This window comes from Cibotium barometz, chromosome 23 (assembly GCF_041138505.1).
Source record: "Cibotium barometz isolate CiBa-2024 chromosome 23, ASM4113850v1, whole genome shotgun sequence".
Classification (NCBI taxonomy): domain Eukaryota; kingdom Viridiplantae; phylum Streptophyta; class Polypodiopsida; order Cyatheales; family Cibotiaceae; genus Cibotium; species Cibotium barometz.
This window is the reverse complement of record NC_141068.1, coordinates 22,704,862-22,719,396: the sequence shown is the minus strand read 5'-3', so window position 1 is coordinate 22,719,396 and position 14,535 is coordinate 22,704,862. Positions and strand designations below refer to the sequence as shown.

Below are 14,535 nucleotides of genomic sequence, written 5' to 3'. Positions count from 1 at the left end.
ATCGAGTGTGAGAATAGTATCCTCAGAAAAAACAAGTGAGACAAAGAAAAAAACTATCGTGGGATTCACTTATCGAAGAAAAAAGCCACATATTTGACGTAGATCTCAATGATTTGAACTTCAATGATATAAAAAAAAGTTCTTTTTAACCCTTAAAATTAAAGGTCTTTAATGCTTGGCTTAACGAAGATTTCTGGGGACAGCTGAAAAGGTGATGGCCGTGCGAGCCAACAGTGAACACTTACACAATTTACTTTTGGCACAGTGCGCGTGCCAAAAGTGAACACTGCAAGGAGGTTCTGCTATTGGGCGCACAGTTGAAAAGGTGATGGCCAAGTTGCATCAAGGTGTATAAATAGCGGGGACGTGTGCCTCTCCTCCTCCTCCTCCTCCTCTACATTGTGTTGTTCTTCTGTCGCTTCAATTAGTAGTAGTTGGTGGTGGTGGTGGTGGTAGTGTGTGTGTGTGTGTGAGAGAGAGAGAGTGAGAGAGATTGAACAATAATATCATGGGTATCAAAATGGGAATATCATCCGTATTGCTGCTCATTCTTGTTGGAGCCTCGGGTAAGTACTAAGGCGCGTCAATTTAATTAAACGCTAGTAGGCGGAAAGGCCTACTTAGTTTTTTTTTTGTATTTTTAAACATGAAATGATATGCATCATGCAGGAGGGTGGGTTCTGGTGAATGCAACGACGATCTATGTCCACAATCAGTGCAGGTCTTAGTCAAACAGGTTTTAGTGTTGGTAAAACAAACAGCCCAGATTTACGTGTAGTTTTACGGTTAGAAGACATGAGCAGCTCCCATTTATTGGAAATATCTGGATCGAGATGTAGAGGAGATATAGATACGGCTGTGATTACATCCTTGTATCTCGATTGAGATAATGCTACAGTCGATACTCAAGGTTCGAGTGTGAGAAAAGTAGCTCAAAGAAAAAAACTATCTTGGAATTTAGTCACATTAAAGGAAAAGTATGATGTAAAAAGCGGTCAATACTCAAGATCAAGTGTGAGAATAGTACCTAGATAGAAGGCACGTGGAACAAAGAAAAACACTACCTTGGCATTTACTCACATCAAGTAAAAAGTAACTGTATTTCACATGTATAATGTAAAAAGTTGTGATCAAGTGTGAGAATTGTACCTAGAGAAGATAAGTGGGAGAAAGGAAAACACTAGCTTCGCCTTTAGTCATCGAGAAAAAAATAATTGTATTCCACATGTATGGATGTAAAAAGTGGTTTATACTCAAGATCGAGTGTGAGAATAGTATCTTAAGAAAAAACAAGTGAGACAAAGAAAAAAACTATCTTGGAATTCACTTATCGAAGAAAAAAGCCACATATTTGACGTAGATCTCAATGATTTGCACTTCAATGATATAAAAAAAAAGTTCTTTTTAACCCTTAAAATTAAAGGTCATTAATGCTTGGCTTAACAAAGATTTCAACTTGAAAATCACTAGAAATCATATAAATGCTAGGATTTGCAATTAAAATGTACAAATTTCGTGGCTTAAAATTAAAGGCAAATTTTTGAATTATACTATAAACTCGGTTATGTGAGCACTAATTTGAACATGGCTTAAAGGTGAAGCGTAAGGCCATCTAATTTATAATCTCGAGCTGAGGTCGCATGTTACAGGTTTTAGTGTTGGTAAAACAAACAGCCCAGATTTACGTGTAGTTTTACGGTTAGAAGACATGAGCAGCTCCCATTTATTGGAAATATCTGGATCGAGATGTAGAGGAGATATAGATACGGCTGTGTGATTACATCCTTGTATCTCGATTGAGATAATGCTACAGTCGATACTCAAGGTTCGAGTGTGAGAAAAGTAGCTCAAAGAAAAAAACTATCTTGGAATTTAGTCACATTAAAGGAAAAGTATGATGTAAAAAGCGGTCAATACTCAAGATGAAGTGTGAGAATAGTACCTAGATAGAAGGCACGTGGAACAAAGAAAAACACTACCTTGGCATTTACTCACATCAAGTAAAAAGTAACTGTATTTCACATGTATAATGTAAAAAGTGGTGATCAAGTGTGAGAATTGTACCTAGAGAAGATAAGTGGGAGAAAGGAAAACGCTAGCTTCGCCTTTAGTCATCGAGGAAAAAACAATTGTATTCCACATGTATGGATGTAAAAAGTGGTTTATACTCAAGATCGAGTGTGAGAATAGTATCCTAAGAAAAAACAAGTGAGACAAAGAAAAAAACTATCTTGGGATTCACTTATCGAAGAAAAAAGCCACATATTTGACGTAGATCTCAATGATTTGCACTTCAATGATATAAAAAAAAAGTTCTTTTTAACCCTTAAAATTAAAGGTCTTTAATGCTTGGCTTAACCAAGATTTCAACTTGAAAATCACTAGAAATCATATAAATGCTAGGATTTGCAATTAAAATGTACAAATTTCATGGCTTAAAATTAAAGGCAACGTCAAATTCGAAATTTTGAATTATACTATAAACTCGGTTATGTGAGCACTAATTTGAACATGGCTTAAAGGTGAAGCGTAAGGCCATCTAATTTGACCAAGTTTGAAAACTTAGCCAAAGCCTTTATTGCCTCTTTATTGGGCGCGTAGACCGTCGTGGACCGTGCTGGGCACAGCTGAAAAGGTGATGGCCGTGCGAGCCAACAGTGAACACTTACACAATTTACTTTTGGCACAGTGCGCGTGCCAAAAGTGAACACTGCAAGGAGGTTCTGCTATTGGGCGCACAGTTGAAAAGGTGATGGCCAAGTTGCATCAAGGTGTATAAATAGCGGGGACGTGTGCCTCTCCTCCTCCTCCTCCTCCTCTACATTGTGTTGTTCTTCTGTCGCTTCAATTAGTAGTAGTTGGTGGTGGTGGTGGTGGTAGTGTGTGTGTGTGTGTGAGAGAGAGAGAGTGAGAGAGATTGAACAATAATATCAAAATGGGAATATCATCCGTATTGCTGCTCATTCTTGTTGGAGCCTCGGGTAAGTACTAAGGCGCGTCAATTTAATTAAACGCTAGTAGGCGGAAAGGCCTACTTAGTTTTCTTTTTGTATTTTTAAACATGAAATGATATGCATCATGCAGGAGGGTGGGTTCTGGTGAATGCAACGACGATCTATGTCCACAATCAGTGCAGCTCAACTGTGTGCGCCAAGTATTGGGTACCCAACAACGGAGTCGGTGGGGCGTGCTCGCAGCTAGCGCCAGGGCAGACCTGGACTGTAGCTGCATCGCCGAGCTGGTCAGCTGGGACGGTTTGGGCTATTGTAGGGGGCTGCGGGGGCCAAGCATGCAACACTGGTCCACCGTCCGGCGTCTCGCAGTTCGAGATCACGGTGGACGGTGGCAACCGCCTGGACTACTATGATATCTCCGTCTTGGCAGGCTTCAATGTGGCTCTCAAAGTGGTTCCTACAAACGGCGCTTGTGCTTCGGTGGACTGTACTGGCACAACTGCGAGTACTTGCCCAAATGGCTACTACAACGGATCTCCCGACGAAACGAAGGCTTGCGCTTATGGCTCTACCGATTACAACCTCTACTTGTGCCAGTAGTAGTAGGCCGGACTCCGGAGGAGCGGCTGCATATATAACACGCGGCGCAGAATAAAGCTTTGAGGAGCTATCATGGTTATAACTTCCAAAAATAGTTTAAGATGCCCTATAATAAGTAAGCTCCTACACTATGAAGATCGTATGAGCTGCTTTATAATATATAGATCTTATGAGCTATTTATTATGGTTGTACGTTTTAAATTAATAATTGCATGATGTGATCTTGTTAGATGATTCTGTGTGCCCATCCGTGGACTCGGAGTAGGACTAGATGGAACTATTTGCGATTACATCCTCATTTAGGAACTCAAGCTGATGTTGGTGGGGTAGATTCGTAACACGTATGAGATTAAATGAAAGCTTAAAGGTGTGAAGATCACTTTCTTTGCCACATGAAGGAGCATCAACAACAACAACAACGTCACTCTTAGCATAGGCTAGAAGGGGGATCGACATTGAAGTCATCCATCTTCCCTACACGAACAAATCAAAAAAATAAAAAACAAAGGAACAATGGCAAATTCTATATTTGTTTTTTGCACAAGACAAAAAGATATAACACAACCATGCCTAGCATTTGAATAATAAAACTTAGGCCTTTTATCATCTTGAGCCGAGGTCGCATATTATAGGTTTTAGTGTTTGTAAAACAAAGAGCCAAGATTTACGTGTAGTTTTAGGGTTAGAAGACATGAGCAGCTCCTATTTGTTGGAAATATCTGGATCGAGATGTAGAGGAGATATAGATACGGCTCTGATTACATCCTTGTATCTCGATTGAGATATATGAACAACTAAGACGTGCATGTATCAAACTCCCTCCTCAAAATGCTATACCCAAATCAAGGGATCCACAGTATTTCCTTAATTTTATCTCTTCTTGACAAATTCGTCAGAGATCAAATCATTCATAGAAATGTGGGTGACTGTTTATGATTTTTATTTACTAAAAATGTTTACACTCTTGATATGATAATTATATGTATAAGTTTATACTTATATAACGCAATGTTCATATTCATAAGTTTATTATCATATAGGCACTACGTGTGGGTGGTTGTACAATAAGGATCCTCACTTGATACACCTTCCAAGTTGGCCAAGGAATTTTAACGTTGAGGTCTTCTAATGAAACATCACACCCTAGTAGTTGTACAGTTAAACATAATATGGTTTGATAAAAAATCAAAAATTTAAAACATTTGTGTCATAAATGTAGTTATGGCTTGTCCCATATTTTATGTGTCATAAATTTATATTTATGGCCTGACCCAAATTTAAAAGAGGTAGACAATATGATCTTAAAATGCTAATAAATTTCTTGTTTTGACTACCATTCCATCCCCACTTTGCACGCTAGAAAAGCATTTAATGGTGGTGATCTTAACTTGGTTTATTGAGTAAGTTTTTGCATATAGTTTCTTTTTATAATTAATTATTATATGTTTCGAAGGTATGCAAAAGAGTAGTTTTTCTGTACATTACATATTTTTCTTGATTAAATGACAAATAGATAGATATATATGAGGTTACTGTGGCTATATGGTCAAAATTCATTTTTGGGGATTAGATTTTCGAAGATCTCTATTGGAAATTCACTTCAAAGTCTTAGAGCAGTTGAATATAATTGGTAAATTAATTTGATTCTTTAAAGTAAGCAATAATTTTATGTGAGATAGGAGTGCTAAAACATGGTGAATCTATGAAAAACCATTTGGTTTAATTTGAGTAAGAAAAGGTATATTTTCATCCATTCTATCTGAAAATAGCTCTGCTTGAATTATTTTTATATGAAAATGGCTTTAGTTGAGTAGTTTCTTCCCTTCCAAGCCTAAACCTAACCCTAACTAGGCTTGGTAACCTAGCTTAGGTAATATACCAAGTCTAGGTGGAGACCCCTAAGGAGGTCATCCATGTGCGCACATGTGTGACATCACCTACACATTGGCATGCTTTCCACCTCAATGAGCCATCTCAACGTACCACTTCATTATGCCACCTCATTAGGAATGAGATAGCATGCCATCTCACTATGCCACCTCATTTGATGCCATGTCACATGCATTAACACATCATCGAGGAGGAAGAGTTGCCACCTCACTCTAATTGCTACATCATTGGTCCATGCCATCAAAACATCCACCATATGGACATACCACATTATCCTTGATTTGGTGCCACATTTCATAGACATATATGCCATGTCAGCAATGTGCACTACCATGTCATCATCACTCCATATGCATGGGTGCATTCATTATAGTTTCACATGCATATAAAATAAATATAGCTAATTTATAGATAATCCATACATATGAATGCAAAATACACCTACTACAACGGATCTCCTAGCAAAACTTAGACTTGTTCTTATGGCTCTATCGATTATAACCTCTACTTGTGCTAGTACCCTCTATGCAAGTGTTCACGGCCATGTCGGCCACGTACTAGATGCAGAATATTAACAGCAATACTAAATTTGCTAGAACCACATGAAATGTGTTTTTTGGATGGAGATCTACCTAATGAATATGCATATCAACATATCCTCGCATAAAGCACTCGAGCTAAATAAACAAGTTGTAATTTACAAACGGCCAGGTATGGTCATAAAGGAAAGGCCTAGCCATGATCTAATGTTCTTTCTAAAATGCCACAATATATCTAACAATACAATAAACTCAATGGTATTATATATCTTTATGGTAAAGCACCCAATGTCTACTTTTGCCATTAATTAATCAAGATGTTGAAAAAAGAAATTTAGTGGACCTTAGGTTTTTTAAGGTATAAGATCTTTGACACAAAAGATTTGGTATATTATTCTGCTATTAATTCATCAAGATGTTTAAAAAATAATTTGGTGGACCTTAGGTTTTTTAACGTTTTAGACATTGACACACAAGATTTGGTAAATGCATGTCATGATGCTTGTATTACATATCTTTCCATTTGATTTGGAAGAAAAACTCTATAAATTATTTGTAGCCAAGAGAAGCAGCTGGACACAACAGTAAGGTCCATTATCGCATCTTAAAGCGCCCTTCGTGGTGGTCAGCAACAAAGGGGCGTTGTAATATGCAATTTGATAATTTTGATTCGAAGCTATGTCAGGCCTAGTTTCAGCTCTGCAAGTTTTTCACAAGCACTCTATGAAAGTGTCAATGTTGACTATATATGTCCAATTTCTAGTTGTTGAGTTGCAGCATAAATTTAGTTACAGGATAATTTGTCACAAAATTTTAGATTTACAAGTCATTTGTAACAAATTGTTCTTAGGATGCACATGCACATGGGATGGGCCTAGGCACCTGGGCTTAGGGTCATTTACATGTGGGATTAGGGCACATGGGCCTTGGGACTATAAAAGGCATGTGCTCTAGGAATATTGTACCTTTTGAACCTTTTAATAATGATCAATACACAAGTCACTTACTCTCTCTTCTCTCTAAACCTAGGCTAATCATCCTAATCTAGTCTAATCTAAGGTTAATTAAGATAAATCCAAGTTAATCTAGATGCTACTTTCTTTTATTGAATCCATGTTAATCTAGATGCTACTTTCTTTCGTTGGTATTTTGTAACAAAGTGTTCTCAGGATGCACATGCACATGGGATGGACCTAGGCACATGGGCTTAGGGTCATTTACATATGGGATTAGGACACATGGACCTTGGGTCTATAAAAGGTATGTGCTCTAAGAGTATTGTAACTTTTGAACCTTTTGATAATCATCAATATAAAAGTCACTTACTCTCTCTAAACCTAAGCTAATCATCCTAATCTAAGCTAATCCAAGACCAATTAAGCTATATCCAATTTATCTAGATGGTGCTTTATTTCATCAAATTTATGTTAATCTAGACGCTATTTTCTTTCATTGGTATCAGAGCTCTTGGCTTAGGTAGTAATTAGTGATAATCATTTTCAAAGTTAATTTTAACACAATTTTCAGATTTGCTAATTTCTTGTTTTGACAGTATTATAAATTTTTTGTAATCATTTTTGAATTTATATTGGTAACTATTTTCATAACCCTAATCCACTGTACAGTTTGATTTCTTGATCTTCTTGATCTTCTTGATCTTGATTTTCTTGAAATTTTCTTGATTTTTGAAATTAAGGTTTGCATAGATTTTAGTAACCAATATTGATTGATTTTCTTGCATTATCTTACTTAGAGAGCTTACAATTTCAAATATCAATCCTTAAAGCCCTTACTTCTTCAAGATCAAATGCTAGATTACCAAATCTTTGAGTTCTTGGAGAAAAATTACAAGAAGAAGATTGTTGTGTAGAAAAACAAGGTTATTGTATAAAGTTTTCAGATTACCGTGCAAAATATTCAGATTGGTGTGCAAAGTTCTCATAGTAATGTTGTAGAGTTGTAGAGTGTTGTGCTAAGTAGAGATTCCTTGCAATTTTAAGGGCATCGACAGTGACGATCGGAGCGGTCGGAGGGCATCGGCGGCGGTCGGAGCGGTTGAAGCATTAGAGGTGATGGTGGGAAGCTCTTGGTGGAGTGTGGAGGATCTGGCTTCCCATCCACATCTCCCTCAAAATCCCTCCTCCTCTTCTCCCCTTCCCACCTTCACAAGACCTCCTCCTATCAAGGTATGTACCATATCCTTATCTTCTTTGTTTTCTTTAATTTTTTATTTTTTGAAAGTTCACTAATCTAGGATTTGAGACTTACCTTTTGTTACTTGCTTCTCTTTCATCTTTTGTTGCTTACTTCTCTTGTATGATTTCATACTCTCTTGCTTACTCTCTTGTATGATTTCATACTCTCTTTCTTACTCTCTTGTATGCTTGTATGCTCTCTTAAATGCTTAAATAGTTATATTAGTAGTTTCTTATAAATAGAAACTTAGCTTATCTTAATGCTTTTTGTGTCTAGGTTGAGGGTTTCTTGTCCAAAGAAGATCAACCGCTAGCCCTTCTTATTATAAGCATAACAGGTAAGCCCCTACACCTTGCTCTCTTGTATGCCTGTTTTCTCTCTTAAATGCTTACTAATTATATTAATAGTTTTTTATAAATAAAAACTTTGCTTATCTTAATTCTTCTTGTGGCTAAGTTTAGGGTTTCTTCTTCAAGAAAGATCAACTATGTAGTACAAGCCACAAGAATAAGAGGTAATCCCCTTGACCTTGATCTTTGTTATTTTTGCACCTTCGGATGTTGGGAATTATTTTTCTTGCATATGTTTTGCCTCTAGACCTTATGCATGCATGAGACTTTGTGCATGAGCCTTATGTATTACTCTCTATGCATGAGGCTTATGTATGAGCCTTATGTATTAAGGTCTATGCATGAGGCTTCATACATGAGACTCTATGCATAAAGCATAATGCATAAGGATCTATGCATGAGGCTTCATGCATGAGACTCTATGCATGAGCTTTGTGCAGCATAAGGCTCTATGCATGAGACGTCATGCTGCAGAAGCTCTATGCATGAGCTTAATGTAGATGTCTCTATGCATGAGACTCTATGCAAGGGTGGTTGCAAGATCAGGGTGCCCAGTTTTATCCACTCAGGCACCCTGTAAACAGAAAAAAAACAGGCATTTGTTTACCTTTAGTGGCTAATCTCTCCTAGTAAATGAAGGAATTTCGTTTCAAGTTCTTTTGTTGGAACATCATATTCAAAGTTGGAAATATAGTTGCATAATTTGATTAAGCATTAGATAGTCAAAAGTCCTCATTTTCTTAGGTACAAAGTCTATGTATACACCCTGTCCCAAATTTGAACTAATTCCATAAAATGCTAATATCTTTTGCATATAAACTCATATGAGATTCCCACTTTGTACCTTAGATCTTCACATAATATGGAGATTAACTTGATTTTTCGAGAAAATTTCAAGATATTTGTCTATTTTCTTTAAATATTTCAAGGTCTTTAAAGTGTTATAATATACGCCACTTTTTGTACCCACAATAGCTACCACTTAAAATCCTCAATCTTGTAGATCAAAAGAGTGGGTAGATACTCAGACATTAGTATAATGTGGTGGTTAGTAAAAATTACAAATCCAATGGTTGTATTTTTAATGATCTCTTTTTTAAAATTCTTCCAGACTATCAGAAGGCCTGTAAATATTAATAATCTAATTAGTAAAATTACATTTTTGATGTGAATCATCTAAAACCTATAGGGACTAGTGTACTTGTAATGGTGCATCTATGGAAAAATAAATTGGATCACTCTAAGTATGGAAAGATCATTTGTTTATCATTTCATCATATTTTTGATTAATTTTGATTAATTAGACTAATTTATATTACTTTAAGTTATACTGGGTTAATTTAAGGGCAAGCGTATTTTCTATTATTTGCTTGATCTCATTTTAAGTACCTTGCCCCCCAAAATTTGCTCTCCAAGCATTGTCCCAGTCCAGCATAAACTCGATAAAACTGGACACCCTGATCTTGCAACAACCCGCAAAATGCTTAATGCATAAGGCTTTATGCGTAAAGCATTATGCATAAAACTTTATGCATGACCTTATGCATAAAGCTTAATGCATAAATAAAAACTTTGCTTATCTTAATACTTTTTGTAGCTAGATTTAGGGTTTCTTCTCCAAAGAAGATCAGCTGCATACAAGCCTTCTCACAAGCATAAGAGGTAAGCCCCTTCACCTTGCTCTTTGTTTTTGCACCTTCAAGTGTCTGGGATCATTTTTCTTATATATGTTTCACCTCTAAGCCTTATTCATGCATGAGTCTCTATGCATGAGACTCTATGCATAAAGCTCAATACATAAGCCTAATGAACTAAGGATCTATGCATGAGCTCTATACATGAGGCTCTATGAATGAGGATTCATACATGATATCTATGCATAAAGCTCAATGCATAAGCCTTATGCATTAAGGCTCTATGCACAAGGCTTTATGCACGACTCAAGAGGCTCTGTGCATGAGGATCTATGCATTGAGGCTTTATGCATAGGGCTCTATCCATTAAGACTCTATGCAGGAAAATTCATCTAAGAGACTCTATGCATTAGAGTCTATGCATAAAGCTCAATGCATGAGCCTTATGCATTAAGCTCTATGCATGGGACTCTATGCATTGAGGTTTCATGCATTAATCTCTATACATTAAAACTTTATGCATAAGCTTTTTATGTAATGTATGCTCTATGTGAGCTATGTTTTTATGTGTTTATGTAATGTTTCTATGCATATAGATGTGGCCATCATAGCGTTCATCGCCAACAACGGACCAAAATTGGATATATGGAGGGGCGTCTTCTAATGCCACCTCCATACTCATAGATGACCTAGATTTGCAATGTATTCTAGAGGCACAGGCGGCTTGGAACCCCACCTGAACTCTAGGTACGGAGCCGAGCAATTGAGTCGCTCGGTATTATGTCCTTCCTACTATGTGCTTGGCATGTCAGTTGTCCCATAGTAACCCCTATACCTCTTGACCGCTTCACTCGACTCGCTCTCCTATTTTACTCCTACATTTACCCCTCTCCCATCACACCCCGTTTTCTTTATTCCTTACCTGAACACTTCGCCCACATCCATGCTTCCCACCACCTTTTCTACTCCTATCACTTCTAGTTTACTTAGAATGAACAAATGTGTGCCAGATACAAAAGATAAGTACATACCCCAAAATGAGTAGATATGATGGTGTACATACGATGCAAGAGAGAAAAAGCCTCCTAGTGAGGGAAAAAGTGCCTCGATGCTCCTAAGTGTGTACACACGCATCACTACCATATAATGCTACAGTCGATACTCAAGGTTCGAGTGTGAGAAAAGTAGCTCAAAGAAAAAAACTATCTTGGAATTTAGTCACATTAAAGGAAAAGTATGATGTAAAAAGCGGTCAATACTCAAGATGAAGTGTGAGAATAGTACCTAGATAGAAGGCACGTGGAACAAAGAAAAACACTACCTTGGCATTTACTCACATCAAGTAAAAAGTAACTGTATTTCACATGTATAATGTAAAAAGTGGTGATCAAGTGTGAGAATTGTACCTAGAGAAGATAAGTGGGAGAAAGGAAAACGCTAGCTTCGCCTTTAGTCATCGAGGAAAAAACAATTGTATTCCACATGTATGGATGTAAAAAGTGGTTTATACTCAAGATCGAGTGTGAGAATAGTATCCTAAGAAAAAACAAGTGAGACAAAGAAAAAAACTATCTTGGGATTCACTTATCGAAGAAAAAAGCCACATATTTGACGTAGATCTCAATGATTTGCACTTCAATGATATAAAAAAAAAGTTCTTTTTAACCCTTAAAATTAAAGGTCTTTAATGCTTGGCTTAACCAAGATTTCAACTTGAAAATCACTAGAAATCATATAAATGCTAGGATTTGCAATTAAAATGTACAAATTTCATGGCTTAAAATTAAAGGCAACGTCAAATTCGAAATTTTGAATTATACTATAAACTCGGTTATGTGAGCACTAATTTGAACATGGCTTAAAGGTGAAGCGTAAGGCCATCTAATTTGACCAAGTTTGAAAACTTAGCCAAAGCCTTTATTGCCTCTTTATTGGGCGCGTAGACCGTCGTGGACCGTGCTGGGCACAGCTGAAAAGGTGATGGCCGTGCGAGCCAACAGTGAACACTTACACAATTTACTTTTGGCACAGTGCGCGTGCCAAAAGTGAACACTGCAAGGAGGTTCTGCTATTGGGCGCACAGTTGAAAAGGTGATGGCCAAGTTGCATCAAGGTGTATAAATAGCGGGGACGTGTGCCTCTCCTCCTCCTCCTCCTCCTCTACATTGTGTTGTTCTTCTGTCGCTTCAATTAGTAGTAGTTGGTGGTGGTGGTGGTGGTAGTGTGTGTGTGTGTGTGTGTGTGTGTGTGTGTGAGAGAGAGAGAGAGAGAGAGAGTGAGAGAGATTGAACAATAATATCATGGGTATCAAAATGGGAATATCATCCGTATTGCTGCTCATTCTTGTTGGAGCCTCGGGTAAGTACTAAGGCGCGTCAATTTAATTAAACGCTAGTAGGCGGAAAGGCCTACTTAGTTTTCTTTTTGTATTTTTAAACATGAAATGATATGCATCATGCAGGAGGGTGGGTTCTGGTGAATGCAACGACGATCTATGTCCACAATCAGTGCAGCTCAACTGTGTGCGCCAAGTATTGGGTACCCAACAACGGAGTCGGTGGGGCGTGCTCGCAGCTAGCGCCAGGGCAGACCTGGACTGTAGCTGCATCGCCGAGCTGGTCAGCTGGGACGGTTTGGGCTATTGTAGGGGGCTGCGGGGGCCAAGCATGCAACACTGGTCCACCGTCCGGCGTCTCGCAGTTCGAGATCACGGTGGACGGTGGCAACCGCCTGGACTACTATGATATCTCCGTCTTGGCAGGCTTCAATGTGGCTCTCAAAGTGGTTCCTACAAACGGCGCTTGTGCTTCGGTGGACTGTACTGGCACAACTGCGAGTACTTGCCCAAATGGCTACTACAACGGATCTCCCGACGAAACGAAGGCTTGCGCTTATGGCTCTACCGATTACAACCTCTACTTGTGCCAGTAGTAGTAGGCCGGACTCCGGAGGAGCGGCTGCATATATAACACGCGGCGCAGAATAAAGCTTTGAGGAGCTATCATGGTTATAACTTCCAAAAATAGTTTAAGATGCCCTATAATAAGTAAGCTCCTACACTATGAAGATCGTATGAGCTGCTTTATAATATATAGATCTTATGAGCTATTTATTATGGTTGTACGTTTTAAATTAATAATTGCATGATGTGATCTTGTTAGATGATTCTGTGTGCCCATCCGTGGACTCGGAGTAGGACTAGATGGAACTATTTGCGATTACATCCTCATTTAGGAACTCAAGCTGATGTTGGTGGGGTAGATTCGTAACACGTATGAGATTAAATGAAAGCTTAAAGGTGTGAAGATCACTTTCTTTGCCACATGAAGGAGCATCAACAACAACAACAACGTCACTCTTAGCATAGGCTAGAAGGGGGATCGACATTGAAGTCATCCATCTTCCCTACACGAACAAATCAAAAAAATAAAAAACAAAGGAACAATGGCAAATTCTATATTTGTTTTTTGCACAAGACAAAAAGATATAACACAACCATGCCTAGCATTTGAATAATAAAACTTAGGTCTTTTATCATCTTGAGCCGAGGTCGCATATTATAGGTTTTAGTGTTTGTAAAACAAAGAGCCAAGATTTACGTGTAGTTTTAGGGTTAGAAGACATGAGCAGCTCCTATTTGTTGGAAATATCTGGATCGAGATGTAGAGGAGATATAGATACGGCTCTGATTACATCCTTGTATCTCGATTGAGATATATGAACAACTAAGACGTGCATGTATCAAACTCCCTCCTCAAAATGCTATACCCAAATCAAGGGATCCACAGTATTTCCTTAATTTTATCTCTTCTTGACAAATTCGTCAGAGATCAAATCATTCATAGAAATGTGGGTGACTGTTTATGATTTTTATTTACTAAAAATGTTTACACTCTTGATATGATAATTATATGTATAAGTTTATACTTATATAACGCAATGTTCATATTCATAAGTTTATTATCATATAGGCACTACGTGTGGGTGGTTGTACAATAAGGATCCTCACTTGATACACCTTCCAAGTTGGCCAAGGAATTTTAACGTTGAGGTCTTCTAATGAAACATCACACCCTAGTAGTTGTACAGTTAAACATAATATGGTTTGATAAAAAATCAAAAATTTAAAACATTTGTGTCATAAATGTAGTTATGGCTTGTCCCATATTTTATGTGTCATAAATTTATATTTATGGCCTGACCCAAATTTAAAAGAGGTAGACAATATGATCTTAAAATGCTAATAAATTTCTTGTTTTGACTACCATTCCATCCCCACTTTGCACGCTAGAAAAGCATTTAATGGTGGTGATCTTAACTTGGTTTATTGAGTAAGTTTTTGCATATAGTTTCTTTTTATAATTAATTATTA

General features: G+C 37.6%; 2 protein-coding genes across 4 annotated transcripts; both read left to right on the top strand.

The window, feature by feature from the left end:
• Positions 1–371: 371 nt before the first annotated feature.
• Positions 372–3,781, top strand: LOC147625753 (thaumatin-like protein). 3 transcript variants are annotated; one of them, XM_086817306.1, is made up of 2 exons: positions 372–566; positions 3,085–3,781. In XM_086817306.1, the coding sequence occupies exons 1-2, from the start codon at positions 509–511 to the stop codon at positions 3,552–3,554; spliced, it is 528 nt and encodes a 175-aa protein (XP_086673432.1). In that variant the 5' UTR covers positions 372–508; the 3' UTR covers positions 3,555–3,781. The 3 variants fall into 3 exon arrangements, 2 of the variants coding, with proteins under 2 accessions (XP_086673432.1, XP_086673433.1); XR_015268724.1 differs by lacking the exon at positions 3,085–3,781 and adding an exon at positions 670–721 and having other exon boundaries at positions 382–566; XM_086817307.1 differs by lacking the exon at positions 372–566 and adding an exon at positions 2,837–2,981.
• An 8,507-nt stretch (positions 3,782–12,288) lies between these two features.
• LOC147625752 (thaumatin-like protein) lies at positions 12,289–13,326 on the top strand. The gene is made up of 2 exons (XM_086817305.1): positions 12,289–12,521; positions 12,625–13,326. Exons 1-2 carry the CDS (start codon positions 12,464–12,466, stop codon positions 13,092–13,094), a joined length of 528 nt encoding a protein of 175 aa, XP_086673431.1. The 5' UTR covers positions 12,289–12,463; the 3' UTR covers positions 13,095–13,326.
• The last annotated feature ends 1,209 nt before the right edge of the window (positions 13,327–14,535 follow it).

Excerpts from the sequence above, each read along its gene's own strand:
- LOC147625752 (XM_086817305.1), top strand. The coding sequence starts at position 12,464 with ATGGGTATCAAAATGGGAATATCATCCGTATTGCTGCTCATTCTTGTT. Across the intron at positions 12,522-12,624 it reads CATTCTTGTTGGAGCCTCGG|GAGGGTGGGTTCTGGTGAAT; the intron begins GTAAGTACTAAG and ends TGCATCATGCAG.
- LOC147625753 (XM_086817306.1), top strand. The coding sequence starts at position 509 with ATGGGTATCAAAATGGGAATATCATCCGTATTGCTGCTCATTCTTGTT. Across the intron at positions 567-3,084 it reads CATTCTTGTTGGAGCCTCGG|GAGGGTGGGTTCTGGTGAAT; the intron begins GTAAGTACTAAG and ends TGCATCATGCAG.